Genomic DNA, 27,215 nt, shown 5'->3' with positions numbered 1-27,215 from the left:
AGGCCCCTTAACCTTGGCCCACAGATCAGATGATCCAGAGAGGGCCGGAAGTTTTGTCTCTGTTTCTGGCACACACTTGCCACTCCTAGCGTCCCTGGGCCTGCGGCTCTTTTTGTGGCCGCCACGAAGAGAAGAAGAACCATAGCTAGGGTTTGCGGTAGTGGCCTCCGTGAGGCCGTTCCGCGTGGATGGCAGGTGCATGTGGGGTGCATGGGGCATGTTCCCCCCTCCCCCCCAAATGGCAGGGACTGGCTGCACATGCGGTTAAATATTTTAGGGGAGGGTTTATTTTGGGGGAGGGCTTATTTTAGCACATGCGCTCAAAAGCCCGATTGGCGTATTATCCGGGGAGGTCTTAGGTTCGGTGAAACAGGGTGTATAGCTGTCTAACATACATACATACATACATACATACATACATACATACATACATACATTTATTATTTATCAGTACAAATACAACATATATATATACATGTGTATATATATATGTCTCTGTGTGTGTGTGTGTGTGTATGTATATGTGTTGTATTTGTACTGATAAATAAATAAAGGGAGACTAGTATAGATCTATTTCGAGCTAATTAGCTCTCATCAGCTAGCCATACCCTTATATATATAAGACTTGAAACAAATATAAAAACAACAGAAAAGAGCAATACGATTAAAAAAAAAGCGTCTTTAAAATATCCTTAAAAATTCATAGCCAAGGTAGACACATATAATAATAACACTCCGTACAACTAGTGTTCCAGCTCTACCATATTCCCTTGTCCCTGTTTCCATTGGCCAAATCATGTTTTTGTTCTTTTGAAAGTTGAGCAGGGTCAGTGCTACTGTTTTGCTATTGGAGACGAATTCTGCCTTTAATTGGCGAGTGAAAAAAAAAATCAGTACGTTCAGTGCTACGTATTTATTTCCCGAAAATATGTATGCATTTCTGCATGTATTACGTTTTGAGTTTCCAGCATGCTATGCTGCCTGTAAGATACCAATGTGCCTTGAGGAGTCCCTTCTGCTGCCTTGTTTATTTCTGTCCTCCCATTCTTTGATTAAGATTTGAAATTACGATAGTAAAAAAAAAAAAAGCAATAAAAATATGAGAGGCTGGTATGCAGTAAATTCCAGGCTCTAGCAACATCTTTCCTCTGCTAAGAGTACCTTTTTATAGATGAAGATAAATTACGGTGATAGCTGACCCCAGCTCAGCACTTTGTTCTGAAGTGTGCCCAACTAGCAAGAAACCTCAGAAACAAACAAAACCCAAAACGTAGGCTGGTTGACGCTGGCAGTGTTTTCGTGTGGTGACATGTGCTTTGCCTGTTTTAACTGTTTTACTTTTTTTTTAAAGCTACTTGTTCTGACCCAGGCATCCTTAAAAAGCATGAAGCAGAGTCTTGGTCCTGGCAAAACCTCTTTCATTTACACGACTGTGAATTCCTTTCATTCACAGTCAGCAAGGCTTGGCAAACAGTCCTTCAGAGGAATATTTATCAACACGAACCTTATCTCGCTTGGAGAGCTGCCAGATAGCTAGTTTTCCTGTGCACTGCTTGGAGAGTCCAAACAATGGGTTAAATTAGTCTGGTTGCCCTAGGACTGAGGAATCTTTTTTCTTTGGCCACGTCTCCTGGTGCTGCTCAACCCCAGAATTTTTCCTCAGTCTGGCCGTTCGGAGTAGTTTTGTTGAGCTGCAGCTTCTAATTTCCCAATTGCTTGGACTCTCCCTTCTATATTTTTGTGTGTGTTTTTTTCCTTGGATTTTTATTTAGTACTCTTCCCTTTTTTTGCTCTATTTTGTTTTAATCCTTTTCCCTGTGTTTCTTCTCTTTGAAATTGATTGTTAGCCGTCTAATTGAGGTAGGAGCAGGCGTGGGGGGTGCTCTGTCTGCCGTGCTGCTCGCGGACGGCAGCGGAGCCACATGGGTGTTTTTCAGCCCCAAAAGCTTCTGCATTGCTTTCGGCGGCTGCCGAGAGCCGTCGGCTGTTCCTGCAAAAGCCCCCTCCCCATTCGTTCCTCCTTTGTTTCCTATGGGAGGGGCCAATCACCTCCAAGGTGTGGCTTTACTCCCAAATTGACCCTGCTTTCTTAGTTGTCTTCTGGCAGCTCTGCACATGCGCACACTGGGAACAGGCTCCAGCTGTTCCTCTGTCTCACTGCTGTCTAGCTCCCTCTCTGCCTCTGACGCAGAGCCCTTGTTTGAGATTTCCTCAGCCCCCAGGACTTGCCCATGTTCCTCACCAACCTCCTCACTGTCCTGCCAGCTCCTCTGGCCGCCTACGGGGCACAAGTACCGTATTTTTCAGAGTATAAGACGCACCTTTTTTCCTCAAAAAAGAGGCTGAAAAATCTGTGTGCATCTTATACATCAATACAGCATTTTTTGCCTCCCAAAGCCCCGCCCCCTTCACCAAAATGGTCGTTCATAGCCTTATGGAGGCTTTCAGAGAGCTCTTGGGGGCTGGGGAGGGCACAAATGAGCAAGAAATGGGCCGTTTCCCCCCCCCCCCAGTCCCCAGGAGCACTCTATAAGCCTCCATAAGGCTGTGCATGCAATTTTTTGACCAAAAAACGGGCCCGTTTTCGTGAAAAGCGGGTCATTTTTGCTTGTTTTTGCCCCCCCCGAGCACTCTGTAAGCCCCCCCCCCCCCAGGCTATTCATGCCTTTTTGGGGGAAAAATACAGGCCCATTTTTGGGAGGTTTGCAGAGTGCAAAACCTTTTTTTTTCCCTTTCGGAAAGCTCTTTAGTTAAAATGATTGATGAGAATTAGATTGATCAAGTTTTGTGCCAGCAGAAACAAAATCTTAGGTGCTGCAGATTGTCAGTGATTTCTTTGTCCAGCACATGGACAAATACACTTGGAAACATCTACCTACCTACCTACTCTCTCCCTCTCCCTACCTATCTACTATATTTCCCTCTCTCTCCTTACCTATCTACTGTATTTCTCTATCTCTTTCTATTTCTCTCTATCCCTCTACCTACCTACCCCCCTCTCCCTGCCTACCTACTGTATTTCTCTATTTCCCTCTATTTCTCTCTCTCTATCCCTTTATCTACCTACCTACCTACCTACCTACCTACCTACCTACCTACCTACGTACTCTATCTATCTATCTCCCTGCCTACCTACTGTATTTCTCTCTCTTTCTTTCCCTCTCTATCCCTCTATCTACCTACCTACCTTTTTTAAAAAATTGCCTCTTCAAAACCTTGGTGCGTCTTATACTCCGGTGCGTCTTATACTTCGAAAAATACGGTACTTTATTGAGCATCAACAGGTTTCTGGTGATGATATCTTGTTATGCTATGTTAGACACCTGTAGCAATAGCATTTCAAAGTACAGGTCGTCCTCGACTTACAACATTTTGCTTAGTCATCGTTTGACGTTACAACAGCACTGGAAAAAAGTTAGTTATGACCATTTTTCACAGTTATGCCCTTTGCAGCATCCCCATGCTCACATGTTTTACATATGGATGCTTGACAACTGATTCTCATTTATGACGGTTGCAGTGTCCCGCGTTCGTGTGATTCCCCTTTGAAGACCTTCTGACAAGTAAAAGTCAACGGGAAAAACCAGATTCACTTAACATCCGTGTTACTAATTTAACAACGGCAGTGATTCACTTAACAAATGTGGCATAAAAAGTCGTAAAAGGAAGCAAAATTCACTTAACAAATTTCTCACTTAGCAACATAAATTTTGGGCTGTGGTGTGGTCATAAGTTGAGGATTACCTGTTTATACCGCCTCATAGTATTGTACAGCACTCTCTGGACAGTTTGCAATGTCAGCAGAGGTGGGTTCCTACAAGTTTGTACTGGTTCAAGCGAGTAGGTAGTAACCTGGCCGGCCACGTCCCTGAACCAATTCTATTGGTGGCGCCATAGGTACTCCATCTTGTTTTTTGCTTCTGCGCATGCTCAGAAGCAATTTTTCTACTACTGCGCATGCGCTCGAAATGCGTCCCTGAGAGAACCAGCAGTAACAGAAGTCGGACCCCCAACCTTGAATATCAGCATATGGTCCCCGACAATCTGGGTCCACATTTTACTGGCCTTGGAAGGATGGAAGGCTGTCACTTATGTGTGGCTGATATTTGGTACTCGGTCTTGACAGCTGCGTGCATTTGGTTTTGATCAAGATACTTGGTTTCCTAAAGTTGGCCCATTGTGAAACGGGTGCTAGAGTTAAAAGATTGTGGGATCAAATGAGCTAGTTTTTTTTTTTAATTAGGATTATAGAACATCAGATTTGAACTAAAAAGACTCATATTGAAATTTGGCTATAAAGAACAAGTGATAGGTTTGGAAGGAAGGGACCTTCAAGGTCATCTAGATCAACCCCCTGATTGAGCAGGAGACCCTCATTTCAGACAAATAGCTACTTGGTCTTTCCTTGGTCGAACCTCTGGAGGCAAACCATCCCACTGTTAATTGCTCAACAAAATCTCAGCTTGCCACACTCTGATTCAATGGACTTGGCACAAAGCAGTCCAGTTTTCCCTCAGACCTATTAATATCAATTTGTGTAATAATGTTGTTTCACGGACGATGACTTTTACATAACGGGTTCAGTGATGTTATGACACAGATTGGCCAGCTTGCATCATACTTGAAATTGCTATTTGTTGTTGTTGATACCGTTACTGAAAGTTGTGCTATAGATCAACATCTAATTTAAAAATATGATCCCAAGCTGATTATTTTTTTATCTTTGGTTTTTACTTTTTTTTTTTAGGTTTCCTGTAGGCCAGGGGTGTCCAAACTTGGGAACTTTAAGACTTGTGGACTTCAACTCCCAGAATTCCCCAGCTATGCTGGCTGGGGAATTCTGGGAATTGAAGTCCACAAGTCTTAAAGTTCCCAAGTTTGGACACCCCTGCTGTAGGCTAATCATAGTGTATATTATTCTATCAGCCATCAAAAAAAGTACAGATAATCCTTAACTTACAGCTATTCATTTAGTGATTGTTCGAAGTTACAATGGTGCTGAAAAAAGGGACTTACAACCATTTTTCACACAACCTTTGCAGCATTCCCAGGTGATCAAAATTCAAATGCTTGGCAAGTGGTCCGTACTTATGACGGTTGCAGTGTCCCGGGGTCATGTGATCAGTTTTTGCAGTCTTCAGACAAACAAAGTCAAAAGGGAAGCCAATTCACTTAACAACCACGTTACTAACTTAACAAATGCAATGATTCACTTAACTGTGGCAAGAAAAGTTGTAAAATGGGGCAAAACTCAACATATCTACCATCTTTAAAGCGCTCCATGGCACAGGACCCAGTTACCTGCGGGATCGTATCCTCCCGCACACATCCCTACGACCAATCCGCTCTCACAGGGAGGGACTACTACTGGTGCCGTCCACTAGGCAGTGCCAGCGGGCGACGCCTAGGGGTAGGACCTTCTCTGTGATGGGCCCAACCCTCTGGAATGACCTCCCCCCCGACATTAGAACTACCACTGACTTCCGTTCCTTCCGTCAAAAATTAAAGACTCACCTGTTTCGATTAGCTGACCTGGCACATTCTTAGTTTTTACCTCCCGGTGGATATATTTTAATGGGTAATATTTTAACTCCTGGGTTATTAGAGTTTTTAAAGTACTATATTTATTATTCTATATACAGTCTTGTAACCTCCTCCACCTACGTATTTAATTATTTAACTGTTTTATGTATTTTATAACGCATTTTAGTGACTGTACACCGCCCCGAGTCCCTTTCGGGAGAGGGGGCGGTCTATAAATACGAATAATAAATAAATAAATAAATATGTTTCACTTAGCAACATAAAATTTGGGCTCAATTGTGGTTGTAAGTCAAGGACTACCTGTAATCACTGTAGTGAATTTCTCCAGGAAAATTAGTAAATTTTTTCTGGTGGATCGGAACAAACAAATAATCCTTTTAGGGGAAATTACATTGTGTGTTTGTGTGTGTATATTAAAGTTATATCAGCTATCACTGAATTCTTTCAGTGGTTTGTATAAAACTAATAGTATAAGTTTTCATATACTGCCAAATGTGTGACCTTTTATCAAGTGTGCATGTATATACATGCATATGTTTATGAATGGGTAATTGTGGTGGTGACAGTAATTTGTGAAGTCAGAAGAAAATTGGATGTTAGAATGTACAGATGTTTCTGGAATAAAGCCCTATTTTATACAAGATTCGTGCTCCTCTATTCTTTCATGCATAGATTAACCAGTTTGGCTTCTGTATAAAAAAAGCAGCGCTATCTTATTGGAAAGAGAATGGATGTATAAATTACAGGAGGTCCTCATTTAGGGGCTACCTTGTTTGGTGACTGTTCAAAATTATGACAGTGATGAAATAGAAGATTTACGATAGTTACAAACTCTGCAGGTCTGTAAAGCTAAGGAAACCTCAATCATAACTTCAGAAACACAGATTCAGGTTTACTTAAGAACAGGTTTGCTTAACAAGTTGCCTGTCCCAATTACAGTTGCTAAAGGAGGACTACCTGTATTGCTGCTATGATGTTTAAATGATGCTGGTGTAATGTTCTGCAAGAGTAAAAGGGCCAGGCACCTGCTGTCGTCTTCGTTCCACTTTTCTGAATCACCGGCGTTTTCTGTTCTTGCTGGCGAATCGCTGTTTTAAGAAATAAGCAGTTTCTGCGGTTTTGAAATGTGGCAAAATAGAAAATTCTGAACGCGGCACGTTTGGATGGTTATTTCTTCAGGATTTCTTCAGTTTTAAGAGTAGAAGATTTAGATACATATTTTTAAGTATTGGCAAATTATACCTGAGCTTTTTTGTTAGGCAAAATTTAGTTCCAACGGCCATCAAAAGTGCAGACCATATTAAAGTGGCTTTCCATGCCTGCGAGATGCTTTTCCTTTACACTTGACGGATGTCAGCTTATTCTGTAACAGAATTAAGGAGCCTGGTTCACTGTATAGACAATATTTCTGGCCCTATGTAGTCCCTTCGTGCAAATTAAAATTTGCCCTGCTGCTGTGGCAGGTCTTAGCCTAGAAAGCACCTGTTTTCAAAACCTAAAATGATAAACATGGTATTTTTCCTTTCCCATAAACAAATCTCCCCTCCTCTCCTCTCCCCTCCCCTCCCTTCCTCCCCACCCCTCCTCTCTCTTCCCTTCCCTTCCCTCTCCGCATCCCCCTTCCTCTCCCCCTCCCTCTCTCCGTCAAGCTCCCTTTCACAATTCAGTCTTTTTTAGCTGGCATAGTTTTCAGTTCTGAAATGTGTGGAAGAAAGTTTCTAAAAATGTGCACACACGCCTATAAAGACAGAAACCTGCTGCATACGTAGGGCTGGTGAATATACACAAAGTACAGAGGTAAACCATCAGAGGAACTAATCAGCTATATGAAAAATGTTTGATTAAATCAGAGGTCTTCAAACTTGGAAACTTTAAGACTTGTGGACTTCAACTCCTAGAATTCCCCAGCCAGCTATGCTGGGAGTTGAAGGCCACAAGTCTTAAAGGTGCCAAGTTTGGGGACCCCTGGATTAAATAGACGAGAGAATCGCAGTTAAGCAATTTACAAAGCAAACTTCCTATTCATTCATTAAAAAAAAAATCTATCCATATTGTGTGTGTGTATGTGTGTGTGTGTATGTGTGTATGTAGCTCCGACCACGCTTTAAGCCCAAAATCCAGCCAGAAGAAACATACCTACACCCGTGAAAACCTACATACACATATATGTGTGTGTGGTGTGTGTGTTGCATTTGTGGGGGTTGTAACACAAATATATATATACACACACACACACACACACACACACACACAAACATTATATATATATATATATATATATATATATATATATATATATATATATATATATATATATATATATATATATATATATATTTGTGTGTGTGTGTGTGTGTGTGTGTATGTTTTCGTAGGAGTGCGCTGTGGGAAATACTAAGCAACGAGTGTGTCCAGAGGAGGAAAAAAAATGGCTACGTGTGAAAAGCAGGTTTACATACACAAAAGATAAAAACGGAAATGCAATATTAGATAAGAATTTGAAAGGCGATTGTGACGGATTTTCTACAGCTGTTTTAGAAAGCAGGGGAAGAAATAATAACCTGTGTTCAACTGGTCAGCCAGAGAAATGGAACCTTATAAATAAATAAATAACTCTCAAGAGGAATTAAACAGTTCTGTTGGACACCAGAGAACAATTCCTAACAATAAAAGTTGCTTAACAATGAACAGCCTGTGAGTGGTGTTTAAATAGAAGCTGGATGGCTGTGATAGTGAATTGAGGCATTAGGAGATCTCCAAAGTTCCTTCCAACCCTTATATTATACCTTGGTTAACAATGGCAACTGGGACCAGTATTGTCATAAAGCCACATGACTCTTAGTGATGGCAATTCCATCAGTCCTGGGTTGTTGTGGTTAAGTGTGGACTGGGCAGGTTATTAAGTGAAGACCTCATGAGTGCATGAGCTCTGACTTCCTCCTGGCCTTTCCATTGCCTTTGTTGGTGGAGAGCTGGCACATGACACATAATCATGTGAATGTGGGGTTCACATGACACATAATCATGTGACTGTGGGGTTGCTGCAATGGCCAGAACTCTGAGGACCAGTCATAACCACCTCTTGTTCAGCAACCATTGCAAGTTTGAATGAGGAATCGTTAAAACAAGGAACACCTGTATATGACACTATAAAGCTTAAAACGGACCGTTGTGTTTTCAAACAAGTTGAGGTTTGAGGGAGGCTGTTTTGATCTTGGAGCGTTGGCAGAACAACCCAATTTCAATTCAGAAGACTTAAACTCATCAGTTTCTCTAAGAAGTTCTATCAATAAGCATACTTTTAAAAGAAAATTAGCAAAACATTCAGCTATCTCTCTTACTAAACTTTTACATTCTAAAATATTTTGATTTTCCAAATGAAAGCAGGTATTCTTATGGTGCCAATTTTGTTGTCACTGTTATCTGCATGAAATGAATAGTTTCTCCATTGCTTGAAGATTCTAGATTGTTGTTTGTGCATACACTGATGTACTTTAATTCATTATGCTTCACTTATTTCTGTGTAGAACGTGTGAAATATACTGTGCTTTGAAGGGATAAAATAATTCAGTCCGTAATAGCAGAACATGCAATTTTAAATTATTTCCATTTAAATGGATTAACTATATTAATTTCGTTGTATTCCAGTTTTGCTCCTACGAGTTGGAGCCACTGCATGGACTTCTTAAGTTTTTCAATCTTCTCCCTGCCCGTAATTGTTGTAGTAAGTAAGCTACGTCTGTAGATCTTTGAAGCTGAGCAGAGAATGGAAAGCTTTAATTTTTCTTTGGGGATATAATTCAGTGCTGCACCGTCTGTTACAGATGCACTGGAGGGCAGTTATGGTTTTTATAACCACTTTTGTGACTAAAACTGTTATGGAAAATTAATTTAGAAGTTAGACAACTTGTGTTTCTATTTCAGAAACTTGCACTTAATTGGCTGGTGGCTTTTAAGGCTGGTTGAGTAAAACCATGCTCAGTGTCAGATTTTTCCTCCAGTTGCTCTTTTCAGAAGTGAGTAAAGCATTGGAAAAGTGGGACAGCAATCCAAGACAAACACTGTTACATTTGTGTGAAACCAGCAAAATATACCGAGCTGCATGGTAGATGGAAGATTGGAATTTAAATCTATTAACAAATAAGTTGTCCCCCATTAAGACGGGACGTGATGGCTCAGTGGCTAAGATGCTGAGCTTGTCGATCAGAAAGGTTGGCAGTTTGGCGGTTCGACTCCCTAGCGCCGCATAATGGAGGGAGCTCCCGTTACTTGTCCCAGCTTCTGCCAACCTAGCAGTTCGAAAACATGTAAAAATGTAAGTAGAGAAATAGGGACCACCTTTGGTGGGAAGGTAACAGCGTCCAGTGCACCTTCGGCATTTGTTCATGCCGGCCACATCATGACAGAGACATCTTCAGATAGCGCTGGCTCTTCGGCTTTACAATACAATACAATAGTAGAGTTGGAAGGGACCTTGGAGGTCTTCTAGTCCAACCCCCTGCCTAGGCAGGAAACCCTATACCGTTTCAGACAAATGGCTATCCAACATCTTCTTAAAGACTTCCAGTGTTGGGGCATTCACAACTTCTGGAGGCAAGCTGTCCCACTGATTAATTGTTCTAACTGTCAGGAAATTTCTCCTCAGTTCTAAGTTGCTTCTCTCCTTGATTAGTTTCCACCCATTGCTTCTTGTTCTACCCTCAGGTGCCTTGGAGAATAGCTTGACTCCCTCTTCTTTGTGGCAACCTCTGAGATATTGGAACACTGCTATCATGTCTCCCCTAGTCCTTCTTTCTCTTAAGCTAAACATACCCAGTTCCTGCAACTGTTCTTCATATGTTTTAGTCTCCAGTCCCCTAATCATCTTTGTTGCTCTTCTCTGCACTCTTTTTAGAGTCTCCACATCTTTGAAACGGAGATGAACACCGCCCAGTAGAGTTGGGAACGACTAGCACATATGTGCAAGGGGAACCTATATCTTTTACCCCCATTAAGATTTTTCAACCATTCCTCAACTTAATGCTATCTTGTGTAGTTGTTATGCAATTAATAGGGTTGATCCACATGTACATTAGGTTGGGCATCTTGAAGGAAGAATCCTATTTAGAGATGCAATTTTCCAAGACAAAAAGACCTCTCTAATAACCATTTGGTTTGCAAAGTTTTAGGTGTTCATACATGTTTTTTTACCTTTTAAATGACTCTAGGACTTATTTTGCTGCAAATAGGAGAGAAGTGATCGAGAGAGTTGTGTCGACCAGTATTGTCGCTCGCCTGAAACTCAGAATGCATCAACGGAAGCTTTGTTGAGGAACATTTCTGTTTTTGTTCTAAGAGCTGTCCAGCAGCTTTTAATCTTTGTTGAAACTGGGTCAAAATAAATTTTGTATGCTGGCTTTCTACATAAATGCCATTTGCTTGCAAATTATGAGGTGAAGAATCACGTTTAAAGGGCAAGTAACCCCTTTTCGCCTCTTGATCAAAACGTTTCTCTGAGCGTCTTCAGTTATGTTTGTTGCATCTTCCTTCTCAGCTGGGGTTGATTTTCTTTTTCAGACCAACTCTGATGGGTGCTCTCTCTGTTTTCTGTTAGGCATGGTCATTGTACGTAGTGAGAGTGGCCAGCTGCTGATGATCCCTCAACATGCTTTGGCGCAAATGCAAGCCCAAGCCCATGCACAGTCCCAGTCTCAAACGACCATGACTCCTCGCCCTGCCACATCTACCAGTGCATCCCCGGTCCAGCTCTCGACTGTGCAGGTCAGTTCCCTGAGAAATGTAAGTAAAGTAACACCTTAAATTCTTTCTTATGTTGAAGGTATCTGTAATGCAGTGTTTCCCAACCTTGGCGACTTTAAGTCCTGTGGACTTCAACTCCCAGAATCCCCCAGCCAGCTATGCTGGCTGGGGGATTCTGGGAGTTGAAGTCCACAGGACTTAAAGTCGCCAAGGTTGGGAAACACTGCTGTAATGGAATGCGAGAATGACCTTGGAAGATGGGGAGAAGAGATGATGCCTATGGAATGCTCAGATAAAAGGGGGAGGAGTCCACAATTAAATAACGGGCGGAGAAAGAAACTTAGAAAGAGTCTGTCATAACTAATCAGGGGGTAAAAAGAGATGGCGGGAGATTTGTACTTTCAGACTTTATAGATTCTGATAAGGTAGCCTCTATAATAACATAGAATTTGCTCATCTTGTCGTGTTTCCTATCTGGTCTACTTGGGAGGTTGTCATTATCAGAGTTGGCTGTTTTCACTCTTGCTCTGCTTAGGAGCCTCTGCCCTATACCCTATTTTTGTCCCCTTGAAAAGTACCATATTTTTCAGAGTATAAGACGCACCCTTTTCCCTAAAAAAAGAGGCTGAAAATCTGGGTGCATCTTATACACTAAATACAGCATTTTTGCCTCCCAAAACCCTTCCTTTTTCACCAAAATGGCCATGCATAGCCTTTAGGAGGATTCCAGGGTTCTCCTGGGGCCTGGGGAGGGCAGAAATGAGCCAAAAAGGGGCCATTGTTTGCTCAATTTTGCACACACACCCAGCCCCAGGAGCACTCCATAAGCCTCCTAAAAGCTATGCGTGCCCTTTTTTTTGACAAAAAACGTGCCCGTTTTCGCGAAAAATGGGCCATTTTTGGGAGGTCTGCAAAGTGCAAAAACTTTTTTTTTTGCTTTTGCCTCTTCAAAATCTTGGTGCATCTTATACTCCAGTGCGTCTTATACTCCGAAAAATACGGTATTTGCCATGCTAGCCAGATGGCATAATATTCAAGCATTCTTCTTCTTGTCCTTCAGGAATCAAATCTTAGATTTCCAGTGTTTTCATCAATGTGGATTACAAAATGTTATCCTTGAAAGCAAGCAGGTTGATTGCTGGAATCCACCTAGGTTCCTTCTGCAAAATTCTGCCAGAAGCAATTCCACTTCAAAATCTAACCGCCCACACAGTATTAAGAAAGAGCAAAGCCTCCATCTCAAACAGAAATGCCCAAATGTGTGGCAAAATAGTGAAGGCAAATTTTGTGTGCGTGCGCAGTATTATTGTCAAACCGAATCTTCCGTTTCTCTTATAAGCAAAGGACTACAAAATGTCTAAAAAACTTTTTCTGTGTGAGAATAAATGCTGATATTGATTGTAATTATATGACAAATCCCACCTTTTTCACCCTGTGAAATCTCCAGCAGATTATATTTGTGGCTAGCACTCTCTATCTGTTTTGATTTTGACACAGGTCATCCATCTGTTTTTCCTTTCTCCCGTTAGAATTGAGGTCTTTTAAAGGTTTTTGTTACTCTAATGAATGCTGATAATTTTTAGAAGGAAATCAAACAAATTCCAAGATGACCACTTTTGTCATCAGTCTTTAAGGGTACACTACTTTATATATTGTCAAGTAAAAATAATATATTGATAGTCTCTGGTTTAGATTGCTTTGCTTCTAATTTTAAATAAGTGGAAAGGAGCCCTGGGAAGTTAAAAGGAATAATAAATACTGTAGTTCCCTTATTTTACTTCACTATCTCTTGCTTCAGAATTGCTCCCCTGATAATTTTCTATCTCTATATCTCTCTCTACCTCTGTCTCTATGAGAGAGAGAGGGAGGGAGGGAGGGAGGAGGGGGAAAGGTAGGTAGGTAGGTATGCAGGGTGTGAAGGTAACTGTATATATTCTGCTTCTAAACAGATGAAAAACTCAGTTTATGATATATGTATATAGTCCTGAATCAAAAAAAATTGAGCATGAAAGAGTTATAAATTTCCATGCCAGGGAAAAGAAAGTGCTATTTGTTTCTCTAGATTGAAGGTTTTATTTTCTAATAATAACTTTTTAAGATTATTTTGATTTTCTTTTGGTACCTGCTTAGGAAAAACCTGTGATCACTGAATATCAAAGCTTCAATCCCATTTATCTTGTAATTGCTTTTCAGTGATAATGATAATATTGAATAATAATTAATAGTAATTAATAATGATCAGAAGAGCCAGTTTGGGACATCCTATTTGTACTTAGTTGGTGCTGAGCATTTTCTAATTCCGAGGCAAACATTGCAAGATTCCTGCAATCAGGAACTTTGAGTGTATATTCCCTGACTTTTTGTGTTTTTTTGACTATTTTTTTATTTGTATGTTTGTCCTTTGCTTTTAACAGTCCAAGTTTCTTTAAGTAAATACTATTTCTTTAAATCTCCCAGAATATAAAACACTTTGCGTACTTTGTTTAGTTTTTTAAAAAAATAAAATAAAATAAGCCCATACATTTAAGGTTTTAAAGGTACCGGGGTATGTGGCCCTATCATTGGGACACAAGCAGTTGAAAGCATTTGAGATGGGGATGGAAGCTGGGCGGATCACTTTAAGTACCTAGCTGAGAGTTTTGCCTTTAATAATTAATTATATTCTGTTTCCCAGTTGTGCCTGAGCTGGTTGCACTTTGAGTATATATAGCTTTTATATTATTCATATAAAATAATAGCATCCTTACTTAATATTAAGGCCATCACACTTCTTGCAGCCTGGAAAAGTGCTTTATGTCCATCAAACTCAAATTGACAGCTTTAGGGTCTCAGAATAAAGGCAGCATTTCTGAAATGAAATCAGCTTTGGCCTTGCATTTTAAGACAGAGGTTTTGTGATTTGATTTTGCAGAATATAATGTTGAAATATTCCAGCAATCGTTCATGTTACCTCATTCAAATTTTACTCCAATTACGTCTTGATTTTGATTACCTTCTTAGGGTCTCTTTGCAACTTGCCATTTCAATTTTGGGGTTAGGATTATTTTTATAAACAGGCACTCCTCAACTTAACAACTACTTGTTTAACGTCCATTCAAAATTATGACAAGGGTAAAAAAAAAGTGACTTACGACCAATCCTTATACTTTTGACTATCACAGCCATCCCTACAATCATGTGATCAAAATTTGGGCAACCCACATGCATTTACGACAGTTGCAGTATCCCAGGTCACTTGATTGTATTTGCAACCTTTCTAAGGGGCTTTCCACCAAGTAAACATGATGGGGGAAGCTTAATGACCATAGCAAAGAAGGACATAAAATCAGGTACAACTCACTTAAACGTTCCAGTTCAAATTGTGGTTGTAAGTTGAGAACTACCTCTATTTGCTTGTTTGTTTAACATTTTTATAAAGCTGCCAAATGTGACTTCAGGCAGCATACAACTGTAATAGGAGAATTCTACTACAGGTCTGCTAGTAGTAACTGGCCATGGTATACTTTTTCTTCTCTTGTTTACTTTTTAATTTGCAGTTTTCTTAGTGGGCTGGAATTCTTCCTGATGGCTTTATTCTTCCAATCCTCTTTTTCTAGATCCTCTCTAAGAGCCCATTTGTGACATCATCGCAACTTAACAAAAAACTGTCACAAGCCACTTTGTCCTCATCACCACAATAACACTTAAAGCACCTTTAAATGTAGCGGCTCTCTGTTCTTAGTATGCTTATTATTATATTAATTGTATTTAACATGAAAAATATTTATTCAGTGACCTCTGGAATCTCAGTAGGGGAAAAAATATAGCTTTCCAAATTGTAATGCTCTGTATGATTGTGTGGTCACAGGCAGGGCTTTGTTTTTAAACATCAGTGAAAAATGTCATAAACCACATTTTCGAAATGAGGAATACAAATCAGATAGCAGTTAGCAATGACTGAATCAGACTGTAGACTTACTTTGAAGGAGAAGCAGCTGGAGAAAGCGCACAAGTTATTTTGCAAAACACCCTTCTCCCCGCCCCTCCTTCTGCTAAATTATTTTGTGACTCCTCCTTTATTTAATTATATTTAACTGCTTTTTGGTGAATGTACCTTTTCCAGGCACCGGGAACTCCTATAATTGCTCGGCAGGTAGCACCAACCACTATAATCAAACAAGTGTCTCAGGCACAGACAACTGTACAACCCACAACAACGTTACAGAGGCCGCCTGTAGTCCAGGTAAGTGGTTTTATTTGTGTTTATAAAGACAGCTGATATTCCATCCGATACTATCATAATAATATTATAAATATTCCTACTCCTATTGGTTTCTTATGATTAATCCATTGTTGCTTGTAACTTATGATTAATGATTGTAACTGTGATTATGACCTATGACCTATTATTTGCTGTTTATATGACACTGTGAGCTTATGCACCCGGGACAAATTCCTTGTTTGTCTGATCACATTTGGTCAATAAAGAATCCTATTCTAAATTCTAATTCTAAATTCTATTTCTCATTCAATTCCATTCCACTCCACTCCTATTCCTATTCCTATTCTTATTCCTATTGCTATCTCTTCTCTTCTCTTCATTCCTATTCCTATCTCTTCTCTTCTCTTCTTCTCTTCTCATTCCTATTCTTATCTCTTCTCTTCTCATTCCTATTTCTATCCCTTCCCTTCTCCTCTCCTCTCCTCTCATTCCTATTCCTTCTCTGCTCTGCTGTACTCTACTGAAGGGAACAATTAGCCAAGTACTGTGATGCACTTAGGGTAGTGGTCATCTTTCTGAAAACAAAGGAAGATGAGAAAACCAACACATGCTCTTCACCACTTCATTATTATTCATTACTTCCTACAAACAATATGAGCTTCTATATCTCAAAGGTGCTTTTCCAAAAGGCAACTGGCCTATGTTTTCCTAGAGGAGGAGGAAGAAGAAGACATTTTGCTTCTCATCCAAGGAGCTTCATCAGTTGTTACTGGATGGGGGGGTGGGGGATGGAAGGATAAGTCATCCCCACAACTGTTGAAGATTCTTGGATGAGAAGCGAAACTACTTCCTCAAGGAGAAAACAAAGTCCAGTTGCCTTTTGAAAAACCACCCTTGAGACAATCATGACCAGGATGACTGAGAATCTCTATAGACAGTCTTCTCTGTGTGCTGAAGCCTCGGTGAGATTAGGGGTCCTTCTCCCAAATAGGTTGTACAAAATGGGTTTGCTATTAAGCCATATACAAAGGATTGCAGTTGACTTCTTGAAATAGTAGTGAATCCTCGAACAAGTAGATTCATTGAAAACTTTGTAAGGTTTCTTGATCGATAAAAAGTCCTAACGTTCTCTGAAGACAGTGGGGACTCTGATCAGGATTGTTGGGCACTTTATTGGAATGTAATCTCAGATTTGTAAGATTATTTTCTTACAGCTGGAATTCCCTACACATTGCAAGTAATATTCCAGAAACCCCTCTTAGATATTTGCTTTTAAATTACAGCAAATCACCAAGTCTTGTGATTTAGCTAGCAGAAGTTCGCACATTTGGATATTGTTCACAATAGATAAAGCTCAATGGAAAATATTCCCGATCGATTACAAGCTTGAAAACTTCGGGAGAAATAACAAACTTGGATTTGTCTGTCTGCATCTGGTTAATGCAGCGATTATTGTGTCTTAATGGCTATCGCCTACTTAATATTTATCCATCCTTTGTTGCAGTATATCTAAGCAGATACCTCCCTTTTAAAATGTATTTAATGTATCTAATGTTGCAAATGGTTTAGATTAATGCTCGTAAATTAGTTGTTTCGTGATATTTGGACTTTTGATAGTTGTCTGGCAGTAAACCCATTGAAGAGGCAAAGGAAGCTGGAAATACGTTTCAGCTCTTCCCTTAATATATTTTAAACTACCCAATACATTTTTGTGCCTCCCTTTGTAAATTGTGGTTAAAAGTTACCCTTTTAGGCTACTGTTGGGACATGGCAGCAAACATTCCCACCTACCACCGACCTTCCCCGTCCATGATTAATGAGTCATACGTGCTTGCTTGCCCAGCAGACCCACAATTGGGGACAATTCTTAAGAAGCAAAAGCGAAACAAGTTTAGTGGCTCTAGCGGTGAGCTGTAACCAATGGTGTACACACTTCTGTGTGCAAATTCTACCACCTTCTCCTTTTTTTAAGCAGCGCTTTTTAAAATCCACTTCCAGGGTTTTCAGTTGAATGCATGGGATTTTGTGCCACCTGGCGGCCCTTCTTTTAAACAGCATTAAACAGTGTCTAAAGAGCAGTATCTATTTTGGGAGATCGACCACGGAAGACAATCTGATCGTAATGAATTCACTCTTATTTCTCTTCCTTCCTCTTCTCCCTCCCCACCTCCAATCTAATATCTTTGTGTTGCAGCCTCAGATTGTTCTGGGTAGTCCTGCACAAACAACAGCATTAGGAACAGCGACTGCTGTGCAGACTGGAACCCCCCAAAGGACGGTGCAAGGAGCCACAGCAACCTCCACTGCGGCCACAGTAAGACCCCCCGATTGCTATTTGCTGCAAGGCAAAAAGACTGATCTTGTTAGCTCACCAAGAACAGAATCTCTCCTCAAATAAATGGAATATGAGATTATTGGTAGAGTCCTATAGACCAGGGGTCTCCAACCCCCAGTCCATGGACCCATACCAGCCATGTCAGAAACCCATGTCAGAAACAGGGCCATGCAAACAAGCGAAGCCCCATCCGTGGGTTGCAGACAGCAGGTGAAGCCACACCTCCTCCGGTCCACGGAAAAACCTCTCTCCACAGAACCGGTCCCTGGTGCCCAAAAGGTTGGGGGCCCCTGCTATAGACTATGACATACTTTAGAAGTATGAAACTACAGTCTCTTAAGTCAGGTAGTCCTTGATTAACAACCACAATTGGGAAGCGAAGTTCCGCTACTAAGCAAGAGGCTGCTAAGTGAGTCGCACCCGATTCTATGACCTTTATTCCCACAGTTGTTAAGCGAATCACTGCAGCTGTTGAATGAATTATGTAGACATTAAGCGAATCCTGCTTCCGCCATTGACTGTGCTTGTTGGAAATTGACTGGCAAATGACGATCACGTGACACTGCAGTTATTGTAAATACACGCTGGTTGCTAGGCGCCCAAATTTTGATCCCTGACCTTGGGGATGCTGCAGTAATTGTAAGTGTTATAAATCATTATTCAGCCCCGCTGCAACTTTGAAAGGACACTAAACGAACAGTTGTTATTCAAGGACTACCTGAATGTTGTGAGGCTATAAATGCCAATGGGAGCGAATATAAAAGTTACTTGGGTGCTAAATTCTTCACTAAAATGACCTACTATGTATATAAGCAAAATCTACAATTGATAATGTTGTAAAAGAAATATATTGCCTATTTAAATGCTCGTGGAGGTGAGTTTTTTTTTGTTTACTATTAAATTTACTCACTTCAAACCTTTGCAAACGGTTTGAGGATCAAAGAGCTGCACACAGCTATGCCCATTTCCTCAAGTTCAGTCACCCTTTTAGATCTCAGAGTCTGGTTTTTTTCTTCTATCTTGCCTTTAAAGAAAAAAAAAAACAGCTGATCTGTTTTATCTTATTTGTTTTAATAGGAAACCATGGAAAATGTGAAGAAATGCAAGAATTTTCTCTCAACGCTAATAAAACTGGCCTCTTCTGGAAAGCAGTCGACGGAAACTGCAGCTAATGTGAAAGAGCTAGTCCAAAACTTGCTGGTACGAGGATCTGTTCAAATAATTATTGCAACCGTGGCTTAAATCATGTGATCTTAAGCAATGTTGTGGATACAAGAATATTCTTTTTTTAAAAAAAAATTAAATCACAATATTGTTTAAAGATTACATTTTTAAAAACCCTAACCCTAAATCTAATCCTAAATCTTATATAGTTTCTTGGAAGAGCCAAATCTTTTATGGGTTACATTGTGAGATTTGCTTAGGTCAGTGATGGCTAACCTTTTCCTGGACCGATTGCCCAAAGCATGCACGAATGTGCATATGCCCAAACCCCCAAAATGCAATGCACATGTGCCTCTTGCGCATGTGCGCACCCCCTGCATGCGCCCTGCCCCCACATGTCTACGCGCCCCCGTGCATGTGCCTCCCGCATTCGTGCACGACCCCCTGTATGCACCCCACCACTGTGCAGAGCTGAACTGGGGTGACGGTTCACATGCCCACAGAGAGGGCGCTGCGTGCCATCTGTGGCACATATACCATAGGTTCGCCATCACGGGCTTAGGTTATGGTACTGATCTGTGGATTAAAAAAGAACTCTGGCGGGTTTCTCCTTCCCAACTTTTGACTTATCCAGCAGCAGTCCCTTTCTCATTTTAGTAAAGTCCATAAGGTGTCCCCCTTAAACAAACATATATTTAAGTGAATTAATAAAAAGGCTGTTTAATTTAATGAATGAAAGAAAGTTCTGTAATGTTGCTGTGAATTACCACATTACAGTATCTTTATTTGTGAGCTTAAACGCATGAAAATTTAGTATTGTGATTTATTCCCTAAATTTGACATGTGTTTCATAGGATGGAAAGATTGAAGCAGAAGATTTCACCAGTAGGTTGTACCGGGAACTTAATTCTTCACCTCAACCATACCTTGTGCCTTTCTTGAAGGTAATTAATATCTTTTCATTACTTTTGGATTTCCTGCAACAATAAACTTGGACCTTCTTAGGAAAGATACTGCAAATAAAGGAATCGGAAAAGAGTATAATAAAAATGGCTGAATGATGACTGGAAGAACAATTATTCCTTTCTTCCGTGACAAGATTGTAGAGAACTCGTAGGAAGATTTGGTGATACAGAAAATTAATTACTGTATTAATTAACCAATTTCGTTGTATTTAAGTACAATGACAATAAAGATTATACTTATTACTGAGTTCAGAAATAGTAAGCAGAACATTAAACTAAGATCGAATTCATATGCTAGGAAGTGTCACATGCCGGATAAAGTAACATGCCTGTAATGTTACTGGCATAGTGCTTTTTGTATATATAATGGGTACATATACTTCATTTTTTAAAAAACGGTGTGTAGGGCAGAGTATGTGCATGTGTCTAAGAGCTAAAGTTCTAGAATTGTATAATGCAGGGATGTCTAACCTTGTCAACTTTATGACTTGTAGACTTCAACTCCCAGAATTCCACAGCCAAACATGCTGGGAGTTGAAACCCACAAGTCTTAAAGCTGCCAAGTTTGGATACCCTTGGTATAATGTATAGTATACAAGTTTGAAATTGTAATAGCACTTAGACTTATATACCGTTTCATAGTGCTTTACAGCTCTCTCTAAGCAGTTTACAGAGTCAGCATATCTGGGTCCTCATTTTACCGACCTTGGAAGGATGGAAGGATGTCAACTTTGAGCCTGTCAGGATCGAACTGCTGACAGGCGGCAGAATTAGTCTGCAATACTGCATTCTAACCACTGTGCCACCATGGCTCTCTAACTTAGGGCAATATAAACTTAGGACATTGGTAGGACAATTATGTGAATTATTCGAGAGTGGTAAACTCTCGAATTACAATGCAATATAGCTTTCTATTTGAATCCCTCTAATATAGTAATAAAATCCATAGTATTTCAAAGCTTTCTTTAAGAAGGTCACATTGGAGCACCAGTGCTTATGTCCAGAAACCATTCCTTGTGAGAAGTTGGAGAATCTTAACCATTCCTGTCTGTGTATACGATAGAATTCCTCCAATCCAGCTCACCCTTTCAAGGATGGCTTTTCTTTTAGCTTGTGTTTGATTTCCATACACCAGCTTTCACATTGGGAATGCTGGAAAACATGCAAAAAGTTTCAAAAAAGTTTCAAAAAAAAAAAAACAATTTAAAAACGATGGACATACTAATTTCGTTCTGGTTTTTTATTTCTTTATTTTAGGAATTCCCCATAGCATAGATGGCCCTAGTGGTTGGAAAATTATGAATATTATAATAAGTTATAATTATCATTTAATAATATCAATGTATGCTTTCATGGGACTACCGCATTTCCCCGAAAATAAGACAGGGTCTTATTTTCTTTTGATCTCCGAAGTAAGCGCTTGGCCTTATTTTCAGGGAGGTCTTATTATTTTTGAGGTGCAGGAGGCGGCGAGCGTGGTCACCTCATGGCTGCTGCTATGTTGCAATATTTTCAGGGAGGGCTTATTTTAGCACATGCGCTCAAAAGCCTGATTGGGCTTATTATCCGGGAAGGTCTTATTTTCAGGGAAACAGGGTAGTAATTTGTGCAAATGTATAATAAAAAAAGAATGCAATATTTTATGGCAGTGAATGCTTTTCTTTTTTTTTCTTTTTATAAATAAAAGTTTTCTACTAATAAGTCACTGTGTTAATCTATTCTGGTACGTGTTTAAATGTTTGTGCCATTCTGGTTAAGGACTTTAGGGGTGTGGTTGTGATGAGGTTTCAGCTAGACTAGAACACAGTAGTGTGGGTAATCATGACTACTTTATTTCACCTATGCAGCCACATTTATTCTGCAATTTTATTGGTTCTTAGTGGATTTCCAGTGCAATTCAGAATATTGTCTGCTTGTCCCAGGAAATCGGACAGGTTTTTCTCTTGGGCTTTGGGCCTGAGTATTGGGTGAGCTTCTTTAGTTTACTGACAGTTGTGTCTTGCTCCGTGTATGCAATGCCCTTTTTTTTTTATTGGCTGTTGTGATTGTTTTATTGATTGTTACTGAGTTTGAGCAGCCACATACAATCAATCTATTTAAATACCTAACTTAACACCCGTAACAGGACATGAGAGAAATGAGCAAGAGTGATTATGATTCTACTTTGTATCATTGGGTGAAAATAGTTGAGCTGTCTCTTAGTCTTGCTGTAGCAGGAGACTAGCAAAAGACTTACTGTGCTGACAATTTTGAATAAATGGATCTTTGAACAGCATAGTTGATGTGCTGGCTTTCCGAGTTGCATTTATCCCTTAATTAATCTTTGTACAGTTTCCTGTCTTTGTCTGGATAATTAAGACTTTGCACTCGGAAACCTATTCGTAATAAAATGCCTGTTGTGATGGTTACGGTGGAATGGGTGCAGGAACCAGTATGTGCTTTTAATTAGTAGGTGGGGGTTAATGAATGTGTGACTCTGCTCTGGATATTGTCATAGAAGAAAACTTGTATCTGGGGCCCTGAGATAGAACTCACATGGTTGAATTTCTTCCCCATTAAAAAAAAAAATCACGATATCGGGGATTACTGATGAAATGAGCTTCCTTTTTATTTTGACTTAGTGCGATCTCTGAGTCCATTGTGTTTCAGAGACCATGGCTAAGTCAAAAGCAGAGGAAGCTCATTGTTAGTTGCGAAGTTGTGTCCGACCCATCGCGACCCCATGGACAACGTTCCTCCAGGCCTTCCTGTCGTCTACCATCCTCTGGAGTCCATTTAAGCTCACGCCTACTGCTTCGGTGATTCCATCCAGCCACCTCATTCTCTGCCGTCCCCTTCTTCTTTTGCCCTTCATCGTTCCCAGCATTAGGCTCTTCTCCAGTGAGTCCTTCCTTCTCATAAGGTGGCCAAAGTATTTGAGTTTCATCTTCAGGATCTGGCCTTCTGAAGAGCAGTCAGGGTTGATCTCCTCTAGGACTGACCAGTTTGATTGCCTTGCCGTCCAAGGGACTTGCAGGAGTCTTCTCCAGCACCTCAAAGGACTTCAAAGGCCTCCATTCTTTAGCACTCAGCCTTTCTTATGGTCCAATTTATGGAGGAGAGGGTTTTTTAAATTTGTTGAATAGAAAAACTATTGAAAATAATTTAGCTGAGGACTGAAGGTGCTTCTGCTAAAAACATGGTTTGATGGAGGACTTTGTCTGTTGAATGTTGGTAATATGCAGATAGGAAATCAATTACATGTTATGAATGGGATATCTTATTTTCCAGGCAGCTTATGTTAATTAGCAATTATCAGTTCAATCGATAATTGCCTGGTTTATTATTATTTTTTTAGTACATGGCTTCTTTATAGGGCACTATTGAGTGATTTGTGATTAAAATGAATTGAAAAATAACATGGGCACAAGGAAGGGACAAAATGTAGCCAGGTTGTGGATTCCATTTAAAAAGAGTTTATTTATTCATTCCCTTTATATATTCTCTAGAGAAAAATCCGTAGTCCTCGACTTACGACCTTTGTTAAATGATAGTTCAAAGTTACAATGGCTTTGGAAGTGACTTCCCACTTCTACTAATAATACTTATGGCCAATGTACCACACTCGCTGCCATGTGGTTGCAATTTGGGCTTTGGCAATCAGCTTCATTTATGACTGATTGCAGCATCCTGCAGTCACATGGCAATAATTTCAAACTTTTTTGCTGATTTGCAACAAAACAAACCAACAACAACAACAACTTTGTGCATTGGGAAAATGGATTTGCTTAACGATCTCAGCGATTTGCTTAACACACCATAAAAATTGTCATAAGAACTTACTACCACAACGACTTTCGAAAGAAATTCTGATCTCATTTGCAATCGATCGAGGATTGTCTACCCTATGAATTACTCAGTTCAAGAAGGATTCTGCTTTTTGTTCATTTATATACAGTTCTTTTCCCTCTCCCACCCTTCAAATAGCAGCCTAAAATTAGCTCCAGGTTCCTGATTAGAGATAAAGTTCTCAATTTATGACAATGCACTTCATTACTGGTCGAAGTGACACTGGATTTCAAAAAAGCTACTTACAATACATCCTCAAAGTTACGGCTGCCTCTCTCGTGGAGAGAGGATGAATTTTGATCATAAGAGCATGGGTTCGTTGCAATGGTTGTAAGTGAGTAAAAAATAACTCACATTTTAAGTGCCGTTGTAATGGTCACTAAATGAACTGTTGTAAGTCGAGGACTATCTGTACCACACTTTTAGGGACCTCCCCTGTCAGTTTGAATAAACAATGCAAAAAGGGGAATATCTTTTGGGGTGGGTGGTGATTTGAATGGTTCTCTTAAGTTGCTAAGAGCTTTTGCATCTCTCTTGCAGCGGAGCTTACCTGCCTTGAGACACCTGACTCCTGACTCAGCCGCTTTCATTCAGCAAAGCCAGCATCAGCAGCCCTTGACGCAGCCCACGACCGCTCTGACCGCCGTGATGTTGAGCAGCTCGGTCCAGCGTACGGCGGGAAAGACCACTGCCACTGTCACGAGTACCTTGCAGCAGCCGGTCATCAGCCTAACGCAGCCAACCCAAGTGGGAGTTGGCAAGCAGGGGCAGCCCACGCAGGTGGTGTGTAAATCGAACTGAATTCCTGTTTCTCTTGGTCTCCCAGCATATACCAGCCGTTTCCTTCCTAAACCTAGCCAGTGACACCTATATAAACAACAATGTATATACAACACGAAAGCAACATATCCCTGTATTCTGCACGTTAAGTATCAAATTAGACATGATGGATGTTTCATTCTTTTGGCTGCGGTCCTGCTTAGCCACCCCACTCCCAAACTTCGGCAAAGCGCATCATCAGCAAAGATGCAAACAATTCGCATTTAAATCTTTTCATACCTGCCGTATTTTTGCTGTAAAAAAGTCGTTCTGGCTTTTGTTCTAGACGCTTAACCAATAAGCGGAAAAGTGTGGTCCTTTCATTCATTTATACAAACCTATTATGCCGTTCCCTCCCAGCTCAACATTATTATGCTGAGCCTGGGAGGGAACCGCATAATAGGACCCCACATCATTATGTGGAGCGCAGAAAAGCCATAAGTGAAAGCAAGCCAAATGAATGAAACATGTCAGGAAAGAAAAGAAAAAAAGGATGATTGTAGCTGAACATCCCTCACTGTATTTCTTCACAAGGGTGTGACCTTGCAGATCATTTTTGTTTCTGGATACCAGTTCATACATTGCCTCTCATTCTTTAAAATCTGTACCGCTTTCATTTTAAGAGACCTCATCAACTCCATTGACTGATCTTCCATTCACTCTATATTTCTTTTACGCTTTGCTCAGTATGAACAAAGGCGGTGCGGTGGCTCAGCCGTTAAGACGCTGTGCTTGTTAGGAAGAAAATCTGCAGCCCAGGTTCGAGACTCGAGTGCCACGTGATGGAGTGAGCTCCTGTCCTCACCCCAGCTCCTGTCAACGTAGTTCGAAAGCATGCAAATGCAAGCAGATAAATAGGTACCACATCGGTGGGAAGGTAACATCACTCCGTGATGTCATGCTGGCCACATTACCACGGAAACATCTTCAGACAGGGCTGGGTCAATGTCCTTGAAACGGAGATGAGCACCACCCCCTAACGTCAGCAACGACTAACAGAGTAAAATCCTCAGGGACTCCTTTACCATATGACCAAATCACTTCAAAATCCTTTTAAGGTTTAAGGTTTATTCAATTTATAGACCGCCCCCTCTCCCCGTAGGGACTTTTAATACTTCATTCTCTAATATATACCCAATCATTCTCTAATATGTGTCATAAACCCATACCAGCATTCTGCTAATTACATAAGGAATATCCATGCCACTTGTATATTTTCTTTGCCTTGATTTAAGCTGCGTTTTTCCAGTTATCTGCTTTTCCTTGAGCATCTAGCTTCTTGATAGAAAAGCAGGGGGGAAAATCCTGATACCCTGTTTTCCTGAAAATAAGCCCTCCCCCCAAAATATTGCAACACAGCAGCAACCATGAGGTAACCCCGCTCGCCTCCTCCTGGACCTCAAAAATAATAAGATCTCCCCCAAAATAATGACAAGCGGTTATTTCGGGGTTCAAAAGAAAATAAGACCCTGTCTTATTTTTGGGGAAAAAGGGTAAGTGCCAGTCTTAGTCAACGGCAGAAAGTTTAAAACATTCTTAAAGATCCATCTCATCCTGGGCACCCTTTTTTGATCTATTACCATCTGGCAAACAGTACAGGATAATAACAACAAGGACAAATAGGCTGAAAAACAGCTTCTATCCCAGGGCAGTAACTATATTGAATTCTACGGTATAGTTCAATATTAATGCAATATCAGGTTTTCAATTTCAATTATATAGCGTGTGAAGGATGTGTGTGTGTGTGTGTGTTTTGTTTTTTATAGTCTAGTGCAAACAGAAGATGGCATTTAATTTCATTGTACGATGTGCAATGACAATAAAGTGAGCTAACCTAACCTAAACGTCTTCTCAAAGAAGCTAGTGGAGGAACAGTAATTGTTGAATCTTTTGAGAAGCAAACTTGCCCTCGTATAATGGAATAATACCGTCGTTGTTTCTCCAAAACTTTTTGCAGGTTATTCAGCAGTCTCAAAAACAAGGTACATTAATTAGGCCTCCGCAGGTGACGTTGACCCAGACGCCCATGGTGGCTTTGCGGCCACCGCACAACCGTATTATGTTGACCGCTCCTCAACAAATTCAGCTGAATGCACTTCAGACAGGTAAGAGCCAGGCGTTCTCGGTGTGACATCTGGTGTTCGCTGGTAAAACTGCGCCTGGAAATAGTGTTTGATTTGTCGAATGTCAGGCGCAAGTAACCAGGAACGGGAGTTGAGTTCAGAGCACTAGAAGTTTATTACACCCCAACCTAAACACGGGAATCTGACCTTCTACCGGTCAAGCCAAATTGGTGCTACACGAGGGTTAACGGAATTGACGGGAGGGTGAGGAGACTGGATTCTCTGGTGGGAACATAACGACTCCAGACTTTTGATACATTTAACCCTGTCCTTGGGCTTAGCCTGCTCCTCTTCTATAATAAGGTCTTTGTAGGATTGATTTTTTTGGGGAGGTGGGGGGGGGGCTGGAATAAATCAAAATATGCTGCTGAGAGAGATAGTCTGGGCTATCAACGAACAGTATGAATTTATCTGCCATTTTACTGACCAGATCAAATTCTGAATTGTGTATTTTAATCCTCTCTCCTTTCCCTCCCCTCCCCTTTCCTTTTCTCCTC

At 40.5% G+C, this 27,215-nt stretch overlaps 1 protein-coding gene across 3 annotated transcripts in view; it reads left to right on the top strand.

The window, feature by feature from the left end:
- TAF4 (TATA-box binding protein associated factor 4) overlaps positions 1-27,215 on the top strand; it is a 103,772-nt gene that overhangs the window by 50,329 nt on the left and 26,228 nt on the right. The window contains exons 3-9 of one of the 3 annotated variants that reach the window (XM_081947563.1): positions 11,138-11,322; positions 15,386-15,505; positions 17,679-17,798; positions 18,897-19,019; positions 19,838-19,927; positions 24,317-24,556; positions 26,553-26,700. In XM_081947563.1, the coding sequence (XP_081803689.1) occupies positions 11,138-11,322; positions 15,386-15,505; positions 17,679-17,798; positions 18,897-19,019; positions 19,838-19,927; positions 24,317-24,556; positions 26,553-26,700 (1,026 nt within the window). Of the gene's footprint in view, positions 1-11,137; positions 11,323-15,385; positions 15,506-17,678; positions 17,799-18,896; positions 19,020-19,837; positions 19,928-24,316; positions 24,560-26,552; positions 26,701-27,215 lie in introns of all 3 variants that reach the window. The other 2 variants (XM_081947564.1, XM_081947562.1) reach the window with 2 other exon arrangements.

Source organism: Natrix helvetica (assembly GCF_964273705.1).
Source record: "Natrix helvetica genome assembly, chromosome: 3".
Lineage (NCBI taxonomy): Eukaryota > Metazoa > Chordata > Lepidosauria > Squamata > Natricidae > Natrix > Natrix helvetica.
The sequence above is the reverse complement of the archived record's forward strand: the minus strand, read 5'-3'. Positions and strand labels throughout refer to the sequence as shown.